The sequence below is a fragment of the Labeo rohita genome, chromosome 20 (assembly GCF_022985175.1).
Source record: "Labeo rohita strain BAU-BD-2019 chromosome 20, IGBB_LRoh.1.0, whole genome shotgun sequence".
NCBI classification, from domain to species: domain Eukaryota; kingdom Metazoa; phylum Chordata; class Actinopteri; order Cypriniformes; family Cyprinidae; genus Labeo; species Labeo rohita.
In genome coordinates, this window is record NC_066888.1 from 17,247,144 (window position 1) to 17,268,141 (window position 20,998).

Consider the following 20,998-nt stretch of genomic DNA (forward strand, 5'->3'; position numbering starts at 1 on the left):
GTGAGCAGAAGAGTTTAAAAAAAAAACAACTTACAGTTCAAAAACTTTTGACTGGTAGTGTATTTAACGTAAATGCTGTTGCAGAGTTAAAGGGAATGAACAGGACAATCAAATGTTTGTTCAAAATATATTTTAATTTAGATAATATTTAAAGATCTAATGCACATACACCACATAAGGCACTTACAACAAAATATCTTTGAAATAATGTACAAGTACTAAAATACGAAAGTACTTTAGTTTATGAGCTATTGTTTTTCAGCTTTCCTCAATCCAGTCATCGCATAAATAGAAACTGAAATCAAAACATAAAAATAAATAAATCTTTTATTAATGCTTACACATCAAAAAGTAATAGTCCTGTTTTTTTCAGCTTTCACTTAGAATCCTAGTGTCTAAAAACTACTTTGTTAGCCTGACGTACAGTAAATTTCACCCCATTTGCTATATTGTGAAAGCATTTCAAGTAAACATCAGAGAAGGTGATCAAACCAAAACAGTATCTTTATATATAGAACCACACAAAAACACACAATACATTTGTAGGTAGTGTGCTGTTTCTTCATTTGCCTTCATGGAAGGTGAGGTGTCTACTACAAAGAGAGGGAGTGAGCAAGACCGTATAATTAAAACAGACAGTCTTGAAGCTAGTGTCCCAGTCTCAAATTTCCATTTTAAAAAATTGAAAACAAAAATACAATAAAGTGTGAGATCAGCAGCATTAGCCAAGCATGTGGAGCTCATGGGATTCTAAACATCTCATTTTGAACAATACATTTGCCCTAAAGGAAACCCTCTAAATGACATTACAGAATAAAATGTGGTAAGTGAGAGCTGTATTTGGGTCATGGCTATTTGTATCAGGTAACAGTAGCTACATGCACACAGACAAACTCCGAACTCTGATATTTAGACTTCCTGAAAAGACATAACATTCAAAAATGACAGATTATTTGCAAGATTTTGGCATTAAGGGTGCTAGAGTTTCAAGTGTATAATACAGTACGGTTTCCTGTGTGAATTCTAATGCCTTCATAAATATTACGTCAATGAAATGTTACCATGAACCAGGCAGCGATGTACAGAATATTACCATGATAAGACTCAATACATTTGTGCGTATAGAGTATGAATGATGATTTCTGGTGCACTCTTAGTCATTCACATACGTCCTCCAGTCCTGGCCTGTAATAAAGTGCACATACAAGTTCAACTCACTGTAGTATTAACTGTATGTAGTAATTTGCCATAAGACAACCGCTACTAGACAGATAAAACCCACTTGAACCAGGACTGGAGCACAGGGCAAATTCGTCACAGAGCCATAAATAGTTACTATTTAACAAAATGGTGAAATATTCTTGTACCACAAGTGGAGAGCTGTACTTTTAAAGTGTTGTATGTTGTTTTAGCTTAAGATTGAGGTAAAAAGGTAATAGACATTGTACAGTTCAGTTTTTGACTGTAACATTAAACAGATGTTGTGTAGTTGTTCAGGTACAACAGTATTGGTCCAGTGTGTCACCAAGGCACTAGGAGAGCCAATGATCACTGTAGGAAACATGAAATTAAAGTTATGAGAACTAAAAAAAAATCACTTTTTTTAACTATTATTCAAGAATAATAAATCCTGATCATTTACTCACCTCACTGTCATCCAAGATGTAATTTCTTTCTTCAGTCGAAAAGAAATTAAGGTATCCAGCAATCGCTCAATCTGAGATATTCTTGTCTAACTTACATCCCTGCTCCAGCATCGAAACAATAGAGGTTGGACTGTTACAGCTGATTTAGGGTCTGAGGTAAGGCGCTCACGTCAATCAACTATCGTGGGAGCGGCCTCTGGTGTGACGCCACACCGACAGGCATCTGGCTCGATTTGAAAAAGGGATATTATTTTTACAGATTAATTAAAAAACAATTTTAATTTTATCATTATAGGGTAGATGTGTACACATAATCAAACAACATGTAAAAGTGAACTTTGCATCCGATGACCCCTTTAAAACGGTCACACATGGTTAGTTCTTCGTCTGTTCGCTTTGTAAACACTGGGTTGGTACTTCTGTCTACGTCACACGTGACCTTTCCAACTTGACTATGTAAAGCATGAGGCCGAGCTAGTGCAAGACAAGCAAGAAAAAGTTTATTAATTTTAATTTTTTTTTTTTAGAAAATGACTAATCGTTTTGCTAGATAAGACCCTTATCCCTTGGCTGGGTCATGTAGAGCCCTTTGAAGCTGCATTGAAACTGCAGTTTACACCTTCAACCCGTTGGCTCCCATTGAAGTCCACTATAGAGACTCTAGAAAAACTCTAGAAAAATCCTGGAATGTTTTCCTCAAAAACCTTAATTTCTTTTCGACTGATGAGAGAAAGACATGAACATCATGGATGACATGTGGATGAGTAAATTATCAGGAAATATTTATTCCAGAAGTGAACTAATACTTTTAAGGGATAGTCCACCAAAAAATGAAAATGATCTCATCGTTTACTCCTCCCTCATGAATTCCTTTCTTCTGCAGAACAAAAAGAAGATATTTTAAAGAATGTTGGAAACCAAACTGTTTCAGTTCCCATTGATTTCCATCGTACGGAGCCAAAACAGTTACCAACATTCTTGAAAATATCTTTTTTAGTGTTTAGAAGAAGAAAGACATACAGGTTTGGAACGACATGAGAATTTTCATTTTTGGATGAACTATCCCTTTAACATATTTCATATTATGCATCTTACCTGTTTATTCCTCTGAGGGAGGAGCATGTGAAGAGTGACACTTGTTTTTCTGTGAGACAAACAGGTTCATTAATTCTTAACTTGCATTAATTCACTACTGCACTTATTTAGCAACAAACTCAAAGGTTTTATGAACCTTATGGTGCAGACGGTAGTGCAGCGCTCGGTCTGAAAGCCATGGGTGTTTCAGGGACTGGGATGCACTCATTCTCCAACTGCACAAAAAAGAAATTCAGAATTAAAAGTGTGATTTTTTTTTTTAGATTTAGGCAATTTCCGGAGACACACAAACCTTTTGCTCTTCACAAGCAGGCGTGAAATGAAGTCTTTGGCCTCCTCAGAGATGTCGGCAAACTCTGCCTCTTCAAAACTCCACTGACATGCCAGGATGTTATTTAGTGTCTCATTATCATCCTCACCCAGGAACGGAGACAAGCCACTGAGCCTACAATCACAAGTATGTTTTATAAAATTCTCTCCTTTTGGTATTATTATGATTGTTAATTGATATCTATGGACTCACAGCATGTAAGTGATGACTCCTAAACTCCACATATCAGTTGGGAATGAGACAAATTCATAGTTGATGACTTCAGGAGCCAGGAACTCAGGTGTACCAAAGTTCACCCTCAACTTTTCCCTTGGTTTATATCTGAAGAACAAGATGAAGAACAAACTGGCGTGATAAAACGCAGTAGATCCATGACACATTGTAAACACAGAAACAAATACTAACCTCCTTGCAAGCCCAAAGTCAATTATCTTCACCTTGTTTGTTTGTCGACTGACGCAGAGAATGTTTTCAGGCTGTTGACACATAAACACAGGTATTTCAAACATCCTGTTCTTTTTATGCAGCTCTTCAAATATATATTATTTTCAAGAGCATGTTTGGTACCTTTAGATCAAGGTGTAATATGTACATCTTGTGCATATACTGAAGCCCTTCACTGATCTGTCTGATGAACAACACTGTGTCCAACTCGGTCAGCTTGTAGTTCTCATCTATGATCCGGTCAAACAGCTCTCCACCATCAACACTTGGGGGTACACAGGGTACACAAAATAGAAACAATGCACAGATTAGATTAATTAGTGAGAGAAGACGTCTGTGTGTAAAACTTCCATGCGTTTGTCGATGTAACTTACTACTCCATCACTAGAATCATTTCATGCCGAGATTCAAAGGCGGCGTAGAGCTGGATCAGATTGGCATGATTCAACTGGTTCATCACTTCAATTTCACACTTTACTATCTCCTGACAAGACAAAAGTGTGTAAAAATCAAAGATTCATTACTATATTATTGTCTTACAGAAATGGTTTGTGAACCAGTGCTGTTATTCACTAAAAACAAACTAAACTGTTATAACAATGAAAAAATTGTTAATAAAAGTAAAGCTGAAATATGTGCTCACTGAAAGCACATAACCACATTACTAAAACATAAATTAAAATTAAAACTGGAAAAACAATAAAAACGTATAGCTGCAAGCAGCGATTACCTGGGGGTCAAGTGCTTTAAGGCATTTTAAGCACATATGAAAAAAGACATTATTTAGCAAGCCTGTAACTACCTAAATTATTGATTTCAAAAGCATTTTTGGCAAAACCTGGTAATTTACCAAAGAAATATTATGTTTTTTAATGTTTATGACTGTTATAGCTCCAGCTGTGGACTGTTCCCCTTTGCATGCTTGTGTCACATGTGCTCAGCAGGTTTCATGAAGTTTTGAGTTTTCCTTTAGAATTTATAAGATTTTGGGTAAATTTGGACAGGCCCCTTTTCTAAATGACCCCGTTATAGTTTTCCAAAGGGTAATTTTTTAATACATCTTTTAAATAATTATTGGCCTAGAGAGTCCAGAGAATTGTACTGCAGTGTTTTTTTCCAGATTGAGCGAAACACCTAGGACCACTTCGCAGAAGTAGGTTTTTTACATCTTCTCAATCATTTAACAAACAGTTTGATTGTAAGCAGTGGTTCTAGAGGCAAAGCTGTCCGGAATGATGAGTTCTATCGTATGATATGAATATCGCACATATGTCTCAAAAATCGCACAACGTACAATCATTTACAATTTCTCTCAGACCTTCGGGGCTGTGAGTCGAACAGGCCCATTGAGTTTCGTTCCAATCGGCCCCTGGAACCTTTTGTAACAGGTGCTCAAATGTCGTCGGCCAATGGCGGCCATGTGTTTTGAGATTTGAGTTTTTTTTTAAAACTACGGCTACAAAGTCATGGTATGACGTGTTAAAATGGACACTGCAATTTACCTTCTCTTTCTGACTCCTGGCTTTGATGATCTTGGCTGCTAATATGAGGCCAGAAGATTTCTCTACACATTTGTGCACCATGCCAAAGCGTCCACTATTAAAATAAAAACAAGACAAAAAAATAACACATTTAAATCACAATCCCACATCCCGTTTAACACTGCAAAGGAAATTTACTGTAGTCTTATCTTGTTTCTTGGTATTTACTTTCACTGAGGGCTAAAAATATTCCACGTCCTACTCTCTCAACGTCTTTCTTTCCCACACACACACACACCTGTCTGTCACTTTCATGCCCTTGTGTATCATGTGTCCTGTAGGCTCTTAAAATGCTTAGCAATCTTATGGCATATGTTTAATATCACAGGCATCCTACTTTAAAAATTCCTTTGATGTAAACAAAACTAATGTAATATGATGCAATATAAATACTAATTCACCCTCCAAGAACTTCCTCTTTGTTGATAGTGTAGTAACTTGTAATCTGGTGGGTTTTGGTTGTCACTAGACGGTGCTCAAATGGTGCGGGTGGAGGAGCAGATGAATCTGTGGAAAAGATAGGAAATGTAACTACAAAAAGGGGAAAGGAAAAAAGGAAGTTATTCTTAGACGTTACAACTATTTTCTTACCAATGATATATTCGTCAGTTACTGGCTCTGCATCTTTCCTCTCTTCTTCTGTCCCCTCCTCTGGTCTCTCTGGTCCCGCCTCTGCAGCTTCAAGTGCCTCTGCTGCTTCAAGTTCTACCACCTCTTCCTCCTTCAATTCCTTATCCTCCTCCTCCTCCTCCTCCTCCTCGTCCGGCGCCTCCTCGACTCGGCTTTTTTTAAGTTCGTCTGTCAGACTCTCGTCAGTAACATGCCTCTTAGTGCTGAGAGTTATATCTAGATTCTCCTCACAGCTACATGAATATAGAGAGGTATAAAACATATAATAAGATACTAAAATAAAACGTTTTATTTTAAAATATAATTAATTATATACATTTATCATTTTTTGAAGTTTTACATTTTTAAATGGAATGTGTATATCAATTACACTATCTAATTACCTTTTAAAAGTTAGGGGTGAGTAAGATTTCTAAATATTTTTTTAACAAGGACACATTAAATTGATCAAAAATGTGAAGTAAAAAACAATGTAAAAAAATTTGTTTTAAATAAATGCTGTTATTTTGAACATTCTATTCATCAAAGAATCCTGAAAAACGTATCAGTTTCAACAACAATATTAAGCAGCACAACTGTTTTCAACATTAACAAGAAATGTTTCTGAAGAATCATGTGACACTGAAGACTGGAGTAATGCCTGCTGAAAATTCAGCTTTGCCATCACAGGAATACATGACATTTTACATTTTGTATCTGAAAGTCATTTGCTGAACAAAATATCCAGACGTACCTTTCTGGTGTGACTGTAATGCTTTCATCTGCCTGGTCAGATGTGTTCAGAGCAGCTAGTTGGCTTTCTTCAGACAACCATAAAGCCTCGTCTCTCTTTAACGTTTCCTCTTCCTCTTTTTTATCCTCCTCTTCTATCTGTAATAACTCACAAACAGGAATTTCTTGCTCTCTTGCCTCTTCTTTCACTGCTGCCTGTTGATTGTCATCTTTTCTTTCACTATATTTCTCTCCTTCTTGCTCCTCTTCAATAAGATCCAGGTGCACAACTTTGCTGTCTGCTGTATCTGCCGTGCACTGAGAAAGCTGATCGTTCTGTTCGTTGAGCTTCTGCACTTCTTCAAAACTAGCCTGGACTAAGTCTTGAAAAGGAGGAAAAAAGAAATGAGTGCAAAGAAGAAAATAGTAGAAACAGAAAACCTTGTATCACAATATGAGTTATTTTATTTCACGGTAATGATATATATCACAATATAGTTATTTTTGCTTTAAATAAAGTCTTTATAATATAACATTTTTTGATACTATTTCATTATTCTTGTTTCCAGTGTCATAGACATATATATATATTACTGTGAAATATGTTTTCATTGCAATACTAAGAGGCAAATGATATTTTCTGAAAGGTATAATGTCCCTTTCCTAAACAGAGTTATTTGTTTACTTTTAAATTATAAATACATAAAAGATTTTATGGAAACGATGTGTTTTTAAAGAAACTCATACAATTCACATATGTATTTTTTTTTATTTGGAGAAAACTGTGATATTTGGATGCAGTTTTTTGTTTGCATGTTATTGCCCCCGCACCTGATTGAATTATTATTTTAAATATTATTTTAAAATCAAGATCATCAAGATGACAGGATGGACCAGCACATGACGGGGTGGACACATAAAGCAGAACACACAAAGCATGACAAAACATGACAATGAAACATTTATTCAACTTCAAAAAAAATAATATAATAATAATAAATAATATAATTACATTCTCAATCACATTAATGTACCCCCTCTCCCCATTCATTTTAATTTTTAGTAATATTAACTACAAATTAATGCGATGTCCACCCTGTCATGTGTATTTCCACTCTATCAAGTCTAAGTGGCCAACAGGATGGACATTTTGGAACAACGACAGGGTGGACATTTTGACCTTCAATAAGCATATTAGCTTACAACAAACTGTGACTAGCTAAATAGTTAGTCTAGCTGTTGAAGAGGATTTGATATATTTAACAGGGTGGACATGTTACGCTTAGGAAAAGCAAGTAATCAAACTGATATAAAGAAAATTTGTTGAAATTCCCGCCGCTGAAGAGACAAAAAATCTGTTGTACAAGAAAAACAAAACAAAACAAACAAGCTCTGCTAAACAAACTTGCTCGTAGACAAAAATTGAAAGTCTGTCATTAAGTTATCATGGCAAATGAGTTATTTATGTACAGGACACCAAAAGGAACCCAGTGATATTGACCCAGGAATATAAGACTGCTGTCACTTTAAGAGCTGCCCGGATCCAATATCCTGTTAAACAGGTGTTTTCTTTCTCAGCTGTTTGCTTTCATATAAAACCTAAATTACTGTGTGTACAAGGATAATATCAAAGACGGGCATTTTGACACATACAAGTGTGTGTATTTAACCGTTCAAGGCCTATAAAGTGGCAAAAATATCTCAATACTCCCGTGCTCTATAAGCACCGTCTTCACATCCACATCTCTTTTGCTGCTGATTGAGTTTCATTGGCTTAAAACCACTTGTTTTTAACCCACAATGCGTAAAATCATGTTTGTGACCATGCTGGCTGTGGGAACATCATGTGAAAGTGTAACTGCAATAGAGACCATAGTCCAAAATCTTTACCTGTTAACAAATTTCTACTGTTTAATAGTGTATACTGTATACTGGTATATCACACACCCCTACTCTACTGTATGGTATTTTTTTTCCTCACCTGATGCATCCAGTGGTTTCTTTTTCTTCTGGGTTTTCAACCCCTTCTGGTACACTTTAGATTTCTCCTTTCCATCCTTTTCTCTAAACTAGATCGAGAAAAAGAAACAACAGTAGAAAAAAAAAGAGAAATGACAAAATACGATCAAAATAGTTTGGGCAAAGGATCTTTTAAAAGTGTAAAGTGTAAGTGAAAAATATTCTGTATTATTTTTAACCTCAGCGTTTCATTGATAATAATACAGTGTAACCACTGCAAATAACAAGATTATAATTTGTGACAGTGCTTTAAATAAAAACACCTGCTTTTAATGTAGTCAATGACACATACATTCATTCAAATGCTTTGAGCTGCTAATGCGCAATGAATCTGATATTTCTGATCACACACAATCATCTGCTATGAGCTGAATGCACAGTTGTGTCCTTGAGCTGCTACTGAGAATCATTCATCATGTCATCAGTCAATCTGTTTTATAAATGGCTCAAGCCAATGACAAGGACAATGAACCTGGCAACCCATGTTTTAGAAAAGAACCTGGAGGAAAAAACTAATTTGGAAAATGAATAAAGAAATTAAGAACACTTAATGTATAAATGCATCCAACTTTTTTGTTTTCAACATTAAAGATGACAGACAAACTTCACACAACATAAAAAGCGAATGTGAACAATTCATGGGTAAAATAAAAAGGCAAACAAAAAAAACTAGGTGCACTTTTGTGTAACAATAACCTCTTTTTATTATATTCACATGGTCAGCTGCTTCACGGACTTTACTAACTAATATTAAGTTCGCACACAGTGTTTGTATACTGAAAAACTAGTTTTTGTTCATTTGTTTGGTTCATTTGTTCGCTATTTGTAAGTGTTTTATCTGTACTTGAAATATGTATCCAAAGGAGTCATTTCAAACACTGAACTTGATGCATGAAACATTTAAACTCACCCTGCTGCTGGATTTTGACTGTTTATTTTTCAAGAGATCGGCCAATCTTGAGTGTTTCAACACTTCAGCAACAAAACTGACAACCTGCTGAATGCCGCTGACCAGTCGCTCCAAAGCATCAAGTCGCTGATCCTGTTGTTCCTCCTTCTCTCGAACAGTTTCTATAACAACTCGCACGTCACACAACATCTGCTCCACGCTGCGTCCACCTGTGCCTTGATCTTGGCAGATGGTATCCAGTCGTCTCAGAGACGCTTCCTGCATGGCGAGGACTTTGTCCATCTTATCACTCAGATCACTGACTTGTCCTTCAATATGTACAAGCGCAGAAGGTGAGGAGGATTTTGAGGAAGCCTGATTAGAAAGTGGTGAAGATGGACGTTTGTTTGAGGTAGAAAGCGAAGCTCTTCTTGCTGTAGCTCTTCCGCCGTTCGATCGTTTCTGAGCGTGAAGCGGTTTGGGGTCATAAACCCGAGCAAGAGACTTTACAAGATTAGAGCTCATGATGACACTTTAAAACGAGTCAAAACAAATAGAAGTTTAGTTTCTTTACGTCCTTTTGAACATACAGTTCATTTGTTCCTCTTCTCATTCACTTGCTGTCTCTCTGTCTGGTGTATTCAGCTTCAAAACCGATGCTTTTTATAGGGGTCAGCATGCTTCCTCTTATTGGCCGGTGTGCGAGTGGACAGTGTAATGTTGCTGTTATCTTCTGGAGGAGGGGCTGTGTTGTGCGACTAGAGTGTGAATCCCAGAGCCAGGTGTGAAGATATTGAAACCAGAGTGGGTGCGAAGAAGAGCTCAATGGACTCAAAGATTGGCATATCAACAGCACTGACAGATTTTTTTAAAATGTAGCGACTGTAGATTTCTCCTGGTCGACTGACGATCAACACCTCAGCTAAAGAGACTGTGTTCCATGTTACTGTACGTAATTGTGATCCCTTTGTTCCAGGCTAGAGAACGCAATGAGTCACAATGAGCCAAGTGCAAATGTGTGATTGAACAACAGCAGGTGTGCACAGCTGAGCCGACTGAAAAACCGGGACAGAATAGCTGTTGAGACATTGAAATGGCTCAGACTTCTATTTTCAACTGTCTTGTTGTTCTTTGAAGCTCTGTATGAGCTTGAATTTGAACTGCATGAGAAAAACACTTTTGAAGTTGCAAATAAAACAAAGACTTTTGGAGTATGTTTTACAAGCAAAGACAATTTTTCATGTTTAATCAATTTATTGTGTTATTTTCTGTTTCTTTTTAATGAATTGAGATGTTTACTAGCAGTTTCTGAGTGAAACAGTGATTTCCAATTATTTTAAAAATCAGAAATGATTACATTTAAACAGTCTATAGATTCTAGTGACTATTTATTCCAGTTACTTATTATTTGTTCTAGAATAAATAAATTATTTAATATTTATTCTACATTTTAGTCATGTTCAACTTTGTAAATTTGTACATGTAATATTTATAAAATGCTTTTTAGTCTTTATTAAGAAAGCATCAATAATGGGAAAAGTTGAATAACTGGAAAAATCCTGAAAAACCTCAGGGAAATTTCTACAATCAATATACATATTTTGCAACACTTTACAATAAGGTTCCAATTGTTAACATGCAATAACTACATGAGTTAACATAAACTAAAATTAAAAAATACTCAAAAAAAGCACTTATTTATCTTAAGGTTAATTCCAATATTTACTAAAACATTATTAAAACAAAAAGCTATATCTGTTAATATTATTTAATAGACCTGGGGTAACATGAACTAACAATAAACAACTGTAATTATATTAAGATTAATAAATACTGTAACAAATGTATTGCTCATTTTTAGTTATTGTTCATTAATGCATTAACTAATGGGACCTTTTTTATTATCAAATACACTAACAGTCAAAAGTTTTTGAACAGTAAGATTTTTTGTGTTTTTTTAAAGAAGCCTCTTCTGCTCATCAAGCCTGCATTTATTTGATACTAAATACAGCAAAAACAGTAAAATTCTGAAATGTTTTTATTATTTAAAATAACTGTTTTCCATTTAAATATATTTTAAATTGTAATTTAATCCTGTGATTTTAAAGCTGAATTGTTACTATTATTACTCCAGTCACATGATCCCTCAGAAATCATTCTAATATTCTGATTTGCTGCTCAAAAAACATTTATTATTATTTATTATTATTATTATTATTATGTTGAAAACAGCTGAGTAGAATTTATTTCAGGTTTCTTTAATAAATAGAAAGTTCAGGAGAACGGCATTTATCTAAAATAGAAGTATTTTGTAACATTATAAATGTCTTTATCATCACATTTAATCAATTTAAAGCATCCTTGCAAAATAAAAGTATTAATTTCTATATTTATTTTTTTCCCCAAAAAATACAATAAAATAAATAAATAAAATATACTGACTCCAAACTTTTGAATATAGTATAGTGTATAATGTTACAAAAGCTTTTTATCTTTGGATCTTCTAATTCATCAAAAAACCTTGAAACAAATTTACTGTTTTAAATATTGATAATAATAATAATAATAAATGTTTCTTGAACAGCAAATCAAAATATTAGAATGATTTCTGAAGGATCATGTGACACTGAAGACTGGAGTAATGATGCTAAAAATTCAGCTTTGATCACAGGAATAAATTACATTTTAAAATATATTCATATAATGAATATATATATATATATATATATATATATATATATAAAATAGAAACCAGTTATTTTAAATAGTAAAAATATTTCACAATATTGGTGCTTTTGCTGGATCAAATAAATGCAGGCTTGCTGAGCAGAAGAGACTTCTTTAAAAAATAAAAATCTTACTGTTTAAAAACTTTTGACTGGTAGTGTATTTACAATAACGTATCATTAATTAACATTAGAGTTTAAAGATTTAAATTAGGATTGAGAAGAAATCATTTTCTGTGCCAACTGACAGTAAGCCACAGATGCTGTCAACAGAGCTTAACTTGTATTTAACCAGGAATTTTCCTTTAAAATCATCCCAGCACCCCTCTAGCTCACGTAACACATGTGAGATCTTAAATTTCCACACACTAATCTTTCAGCCTGTCAGCAATAAACTGGCCTATAGTTGCTAACCTTTTCACATCATCTTCCTGTTCGCCATATAAAGAAGTCTGACGTCCAACACCCATTCTTTCTGCCACATTAACACACATAAGGAATATAAATTTAATAAAGAATCAACTAAATTCACAAATTCACACAAGTAAAGAGACTACAAGTAAACTGATACAATCCACAAACAAGTTCTACAGTATACTTGTATCATAAACAGATAGATATAGTCCTGCTAAATGCCCTTTGCACACGCTACACTGTAACTCGATAGCTTCTAAATATTAACAAAACAGCTAAGCAGAGGGACCGATAACATAGTTAAACATACAATAATCTTATTTTAGCCTAGTTTGTTGTGTGCCACACTGTATGTGATAGGCCACCCCATTACAAGCACACACTTGATTGCTCAAAGGAGTAATGGTTTGTTTTCTGATTGGCTGATGTATTAATAGCTAGCCGCTGAACATTCAGTAATCTTGAGAGGATTGCTGGCGCCTTTGGTATGGGAACTTGATAATGTGAAGTGAGCTCCACCGTTCTGACAACAAGAGCTTATAAAAAGGGACTAAGTGCTCACATTCCTTTGTGTGTTGGAGTGCGTTTGTGTACGTACATACCGGACTATGTGTAATTGTGATTTAATTACTGATTACAAAAACAACAAGCCTCAAATGGAGATGGAATGAGGTGTCATTTATGGATACATAATTATGGAATGTGGAATGTGTCTTGCTATAGAAATGCATTTCGTTGCATAACACGCATGGGTTTGATCAGTGAAGTCAGAGGCCGTGACCTTTATTCATTGGAAAGATTTCACATAAATCTACACAATCAAATCAGCATATTAGAATGATTTCTGAATGATCATGTGACACTCAAGACTGGAGTAACGACTGCTGAAAATGTATATTTGCCGTCACAAGAATAAGTAACATTTTAAAATGGATTTAAACTGATTTTTTAATTTTTAATCACAATATTTAATGTTTTTACTGTATTTTTGCAAATATATGCAGACTTAAAAATCTTAATTATTTGACAAGCAGCATATATAGCACTCATGTTTCCTTAATGTCTTGAAAAGAAGCTGATAAACAAACAGAAATGTAACAAGATGTAATAGAAGGTAATAGCATCGCATGTGTTACATAATAGGGAAACATGATATGATGGCCATGAAGAGATGATCACAGATGGGCAAAGAGCTAGGGATTATATTGCGTGTAGAATATGTGTAGAATGACAAACAGGACACACACAGAGACATAATTCGTACTTTAGCAGCTGCAGACTGATTGTATAAACTGTCCAACAGTCACATCAGATGTCACATAACTTCAGCGCTGCAACAAATGGTATTAAACAAACAGATCTTAAAAACACATTATTATATTATATGATAATCACTTTAGTTTTTTACACTGATTTTAAGTTTGGTAAAATAGGTTTAGAGCCTTATAACCACTGTACACTTAATCTTTACATTCATTAAACAGCTGTTACATGTATAACGAAACTTAAAGCAAAATACATGCAATGTATCTGTAAAAAACTTTACTATTAGTATGTGATTTATTAAATGACATACAAGGAGGTCAAATTTTTAAAGAATCCTCTGTCAGTAATTTTGGTTTAATTGCATTTTAGCATCCCTAGCACAGGTTTCTAACCAGCGTCAATTAGCATCAACTGGGCATCATACACTAAGCAATTAAAGGATTTGTTTCATTCCAGAATAAAAATTCTTCTGATAATTTAGACATCCTAAGTCATCCAAGATGTTCATGTCTGTCTTACTTCGGTCAAAAAGAAGTTAAGGTTTTTAAGGAAAACATTCCAGGATTTTTCTCCATATAGTGGACTTTAATGGTGGCCAACGGGTTGAAGGTTCAAATTGTTTCACTGCGGCTTCTACACGATCCGAGCCAAGGAATAAGGGTCTTCTCTAGCAAAACAATCGGTCATTTTCTTCAAAGAAGATAAATAAATATACACTTTTTAACCACAAATGCTCATCTTGCACTAGCTCTGCAAAACACACCAACAGCATCACGCATTACATAATCATGTTGTAAAAGTCATGTGCGGTTAGTTCCTTGTCTGTGTACTCCAGCTCAAAAAGGTAGGGCGAAAAACAGGGTTGCGAGGTTTTCACAACAAAACCAGCCCAACCGCTACTCAAAACTAGCCCAAAACTAGCCCAAAACTAGTCCAACCGCATTTCGAGGTGGGTCCCTGTTAAAAATCGCATTCCGAGGTATAAACTACACGTTTTTTCCCCTGGTAAATTCACATTCCAGGGGCTAAATGTGACGTTATTGGGGTTGCTTTCATACATGTCTATGGTTGCTTCAACCTGCGGACATCAAAAACAACCCACGGCAACAGTGTTAAAGTAGCCCAATTCCACAGGAAAACCACGGACCTAGCTACACTGGTGAAAAACTCAGTCACATTTTCTCCTCCAACTTCAAAATTGTCCAACATTGTTGATTTACGTTCTTTTGTAAAGGGCGTTTGACTTTCTTTGCACATTCACTTTGCAAACACTGGGTTGGTACTACCGTCTACGTTACATGTGACCTTTCCAACGTTACTATGTATTGTGTGAAGTCAAGCTAGTGCAAGACGAGCATTTGTGGTTAAGTACATCTTTTTTTTTTTTTTTAGAAAATGACAGATAGTTTTACTAGATTAGACCTTTATTCCTCAGCTGGGATTGTGTAGAGCCCTTTGAAGCGGCATTGAAACTGCAATTTGGACCGTTGATCTCCATTAAAATCCACTATATGGAGAAAAATCCTGGAATGTTTTTCTCAAAAACCTTAATTTCTTTTCGACTGAAGAAGGAAAGATATGAACATCTTGGATGAGATGGGGGTGTTCTAAAATCAGCTCAAAATATTAAACATGATATTCTCTGACTGAATGAAATCATGGTGTGAAGTTAAAAAATTATAGTGTGAGTCTGTGTCGATAATGTAATTTTCTATTTTCTATGTGTCAACTCAAATCTGCAGACCATCTCTAACTTTCAGCAACTGCTGTCCAGACAGTAAATCGGTGAAAAATCTGGCCAAAAGAATAATATAATAAAGTATATTCCTTCTTTTGTGTTCAGCAGAAGAAAGAAACTAATACAGATTTGGAAAAACTTTTTAATTTTTGGGTAACCCATCCCTTTAAGGTTTGACATTTGCTGTGATCCACCACAAGGGGGCAGAGACTACATACATAAACTGTGTCCCAGGAATCTACTTTGTGGGATCTTAATAGAAACATCAAGGACTCACATGAAATTTGCGGTTTAAAAAAATGCAACTTAATACCTCCACAGTGTTTTTCTGCCCTTGTATGACAACCCTGCCCCCAGAACAACCAGTCTCAAGGTGATGACAGCCCATAAAATCAGACTGCTGCTGAATACCTCTTTAACTACCTGAAGAGACTGAGTGTCAATCACCTCTTTAATGCCTCAAAACTAATCCCCTTATAAATGTGTTAGATGCGTCATGTTGGCACAAGCACATGGAAATGTGTGCACCTGCCAGAGAATGTTCATTTGCGTGTGTGAAAGAGAACAAATGTACAGGTGTGCTTGTAACCATACACCACCAATGCAGTCCTTACTAGAAATGTGCACATATGCATCCACAAGAGTGTGTTTGCTGCATCTCAATGTCAATGTATGCATATATAGAAAGAGCATGCGCAGGAGGCTATTTCAGGGTGGGAGGTAACAAAATGCCCCCCATCCCCTGATAGATTCCATCCTCCCTCCCCTCCCTCCATTTCTCTTTAAACTTGCCATCCCAGGAAGGTCACTGAGCAGTTCCCCTCCCCCTGTTCCCTCAGTGTATGTGTGTGAGAGTGTGGTTGGCACTGGCTGAGAGTGTGCGCACTTGTTGACGTGAGGGAGTCCCAGGGAAACACTGATGAACTCACTACAACAGCTGGCCCACGTGCATTCACAGAGGATCCAACAGACACTCCTGACTTCATTTCATAACTAATTTTCATAGTTTGTGTTATAAAATAAGAATATACACTGAGAATGCACATTTAATTTTGTCTTGTTTTCTAGTAAAATATCTACACATCCCTAAGACTTACAAGTAAAAATGAGCTTATTTACTTTTACATTTAATTTTTAGAAGCAAAATTGCTTGTTTGCTTGCTTTTGTGACCACATTCACTTAACATTTTAATATAAATAGCATGTGACCAGGGAGCAAAAAACTAGTCATAAGTTGCACGGGTATATTTGTATATACATTGTATGGGCCAGAATCACGGATTTATCGAATTATCATCACTAGGATAAAATCATTAGGATATTAAGTAAAGATCATGTTCCATGAAGATATTTTGTAATTTTCCTATCGTAAATATATCAAAATTTTGATTAGTAATATGCACTGATAAGAACTTAATTTGGACAACTTTAAAAGTGATTTTCTTAATATTTAGATTTTTTGAACCCTCAGATTTAAGATTTTCAAATAGTTGTATCTCAGCCAAAAATATTGTCCTAACAAACCAATTGAAAGCTTATTTATTCAGATATTTTTTTTGTTTTTTTTTTTTTGGTTTTGTTTATTACATTTTTAAAAGATTGTTAAAACTGTGTAATCCAAATGAATGAATATATGCAATAATATGCAATTCAAATGCACAAATGTTAACCCTTTAATTTTCATCCCTAAAAGGAGCTAATGAAAAAATTATTTAATTAAATTAAATTCTTATTAGTAGACATCTAATAAATAGCCTAAAGCACTTTTTTTTTAATTTCTGTTTTTTATAAAACTCTACCATACGGTTGAGATGTCAGTCCATGGTAAATCTTGAACTATTTCATGAGTTATTTTGCAATAATAAACATTCCTTTAACTTTATTAGTATCTTGGATACATCTCATAACCTTTAGGGTCCACAAAGTTAAAAAATATATATTTTTAAATGTCTGTATAATATATATAACCACATGACATTATATATGCTAGGTATACCATGTCTTTTACTGACATATTAACCATACTGTCACGCATGATTTGGATAATTATTATAAATAAAAATTTCTGCATTTCTCATATATTTTGCTATATTTCTGTTCTTTACTCTCTACCCTATTCCCAACAATTTAATAGTTTCATCCCTACTTCCTTGATTGCTTGTTTGACCCTATTATCTAATGACTGACCAGCACTAATCTCCCTTCTGTGTGACTGAGGTTTGTAAACTGCTGCTCTCACTTGAAAACTGGAAATATTGCTCTCTCATCTCTTCCTTATAGATTTATTCCCTATCAAAGTTATCTTAACCGTACGGTAGAGATATCGGTTAAAGGGTTAAGCTTAGGCCTACATAATTTTGTAAGATGGCAGATGTCTCTGTATATGGTCACATGGCGACACCTGAGACTTAACTAACAAGTCTGCAGTTCTTCATGATGCAGAGCTGTCAATATGAAACTCCCTCTTCACCTCCTCAGACAGCTCTAAATCAGACTTGAGGACAAGAAGACTTGAGTTAAGCCAGAATTTTCAAATTAGCACACGCTGTTCTAAACCAAGGGACAGATTATTTCAGGAGTAACAGTATATTTTCTGAGCTTTTCCTTACACGTCAACGCTTATCTTTAGATTTTTAGACATTAGGTTTCAGTAAAATAATCACAGTAGTAGATTCCACTTTTTATGCATTAAAGGAATAGTTCACCCAAAAAAGAAAATGACCCCATGAATTACTCACCCTCAAGCCATCCTAGGCGTATGACTTTTTTCTTTCAAACAAAAACAATTGGAGTTATATTAAAAAAATGTCCTGGCTCTTCCAAGTTTTATAATGGCAGTGAATGGCTGTTGAGATTCCAGTGTATGATATGAAGTGATGAACAGGGAAACGCAGTGGAGAGAGCAAAACAAAACACCAGTAACGAAACTTCCTCGTGAACACGAGTATGACAGTTAGTGGAAGCTAGAAATTACGGTTTATAAAGTTTTAAGCACAGATATTTTTCGTACACAAACACATTGATTTGCTTTAGAAGGCCTTTATTACCCCCCCGAAGCCATGTGGAGTACTTTTTATGATGGATGGATACACTTTTTTGGGCTTCAAAATCTCAAAGGTACAGTTCTGTCGCTGGGGCGGTACCCTAAAGTACAAAAGTGAAAAGGTACATCTTTGTACCTTACCTACCCCTAAACAGTACATATTAGCACCTTAAAGGTACATTTTAGTACTTTGAAAGTACATATTGGTACCTTAAAGATACATATTGGTACTTTAAAGATACATATTAGTACTTTAAAAGTGATACACCTTTTCACTTTGTACCTTAGGGTACCGCCCCAGCAACTTCACTGTACCTTTTTTTCTGACAGTGTAGGATGGCTTGAGGGTGAGTAAAAGATGGGGTAATTTTCATTTTTGGGTAAACTATCCCTTTTAAGCCACAAATCCCACTTTTCACTATAGATTAGATATTAGACGTTACATTTGTTTATCTTAAAATATCTAATTGCAAAATCTGATTTAAAAAAATCAAATGTCTATAATTGTGAATATTACACTAAAATAAAACATTTATATATATCTCATATTGTGCATGAAAACAAGAATCATGTTACTGCATGATTGTCCTCTCCACTAAATAAATAAATAAAGTTTCTAGAGTTCACCCAAAGGTCATCATTTACTCACCCTCAAGTTGTTCCAAACCTGTAGGAGTTTCTTTCTTCTGTTAAACACAAAACAAGATATTCTGAAGAATGTTGGTAACCATATATTTGTTTTGTTCAACAGAAGAAAAAAACTCCAATTTGGTGTATACGTCACAGTTACATCACTTGCAGCTGTGCGCGCATAATGGTTGCAGAAAAACACTGGTAACCAGTGGAGGTAAATGGGTAAAATCCACAGAATAAGAGGAAAAATATATATTTTTGTGCCTTTTGATGTCAAAATCAGAATGCAAATAATTTTTATAGAATACTGCCATCAAAGACGCCATTTGAAGCTAAACACAGGTGTTTAAACGGGCGTACTTTGGATGAAAACTGCTATGATTACTCTACTTTTAAAGCATAAATTGGATTTAAACAACAGGTCTACATAACAGTTACATATGCTGTTCATAGGGGACGTATTGTATTATCCCTACAGCTACAGCATGAAATATTATTTAAACCTATTACTATTAACATTTTTACATAACATTTATTTTATCTCACAATTCTGACTTTTTTCTCGCAAATGCAAGTTTATATCTCCTAATTCAGACTTTATAACTCTATTTAACTGAGGGAAAAAAGTCAGAAGTGTAAACTCCTATTCTGAGCTGAGGGGAAAAGAGAATGACAAGTTGTTTTTTTTACTTATTAGAACTGTGAGATATAATCTCAGAATTGTGAAAATAAAGTCAGAATTTTGAAATATAAAATCAAATGTACCTTTTTTTATTCATTTATTCCATGGCCCCATAGACTGCTACTTGAACCGCCCACAAAACATCCCTGTTTCGGATTTGTAAGACTATCCCACTAATTAACGTCAATTTCGTTGAATAACAGTGCTTATCGCTGGATGACAAGCTCTTGTAATATGCGGAGAACATTTTGAAAATGACATCTAATCAATATAATCTAGAATCTTTTTACATCTAACTATTTTATACCGTATCCATGTAATTCTCTAGCCATAAAGGCTATCTCTCCCAGGTTTTTTGAAACCATGATACGTGCACATCCCGGATGTTTACAAACAATTAATTGGTCTGTAGGTTTGGAACAACTTGAGGGTGAGTAAATGATAACAGATTTTCTTTTTGCGTGAACTATGCCTTTAAAATTGTGACATCTAAGACATAACCTCCTTTGTACCCTTTCAAGAGCATGATGGGAAGTCAAACAAATATTGTTACTAGCCTAACTATGACTACCAATAATAAGTCACAGTTATAATTACCTCATGCACTATATAAGCAACACTAGTGCCTGTGGTTGAGCCACATGTTGTTCTGAATGCCACTTGGGTAGGAGGGCAGATCACTGAAATTACAATAGTGTCAAAACTATCATGAGGAAAAGAAGACAGTGAATTACAGTATCACTCTTTTTACATGTCTTGTCTGTAAGTTTCTATAAGTAGATATTAACAGTGCAGTTTGGTCATTTGATTTTCAAAATGTTGTGACAATTTAGAAATTAATTGATTTATTAAGCATAGCTATATACTGAAAAACATGAGTCAAGTGTTCTAGTAACAAGTCTTTCTGTGATTCTTATGTTCAGAATATGTGCTAATTGTGTTATGTCACATTACATCACTTGTTCTACAAGAAGTCTATCTTATTTACTTTTCATGTCATAGAAAAAAAGATTTATGAATTAAATTAAGTAAATATTCTGTGATATTAAGTACATACACACTTACGCATATGGGTTCTATAGATCACTCAGTTTAATCCCATGTTAAATGTAATCAGTACCATCAAAACTGTCTGCTTTGTGAAAAAATGCTAGATAATCCATTTCAAATCAAAACAAAATGTACACTTT

The 20,998-nt window shown here is 34.8% G+C and overlaps 1 protein-coding gene across 4 annotated transcripts in view; it reads right to left on the reverse strand.

Moving 5' to 3' along the window:
* Positions 1-309: 309 nt before the first annotated feature.
* Positions 310-20,998, reverse strand: part of mylk4b (myosin light chain kinase family, member 4b) — a 29,800-nt gene continuing 9,111 nt past the window's right edge. For 2 of the 4 annotated variants that reach the window (XM_051138857.1, XM_051138856.1), the window contains 13 exons: positions 8,380-8,467; positions 6,421-6,781; positions 5,649-5,920; positions 5,459-5,564; positions 5,019-5,112; positions 3,891-4,000; positions 3,640-3,781; positions 3,478-3,548; positions 3,265-3,393; positions 3,034-3,186; positions 2,878-2,956; positions 2,742-2,790; positions 310-1,551 (listed from right to left, as the gene is read on the reverse strand). In XM_051138857.1, coding sequence (XP_050994814.1) covers positions 2,746-2,790; positions 2,878-2,956; positions 3,034-3,186; positions 3,265-3,393; positions 3,478-3,548; positions 3,640-3,781; positions 3,891-4,000; positions 5,019-5,112; positions 5,459-5,564; positions 5,649-5,920; positions 6,421-6,781; positions 8,380-8,467 — 1,650 coding nt within the window. In that variant the 3' untranslated portion in view covers positions 310-1,551; positions 2,742-2,745. Of the gene's footprint in view, positions 1,552-1,646; positions 1,870-2,741; positions 2,791-2,877; positions 2,957-3,033; positions 3,187-3,264; positions 3,394-3,477; positions 3,549-3,639; positions 3,782-3,890; positions 4,001-5,018; positions 5,113-5,458; positions 5,565-5,648; positions 5,921-6,420; positions 6,782-8,379; positions 8,468-9,327; positions 10,438-20,998 lie in introns of those variants that run through there. The other 2 variants (XR_007829992.1, XM_051138855.1) reach the window with 2 other exon arrangements.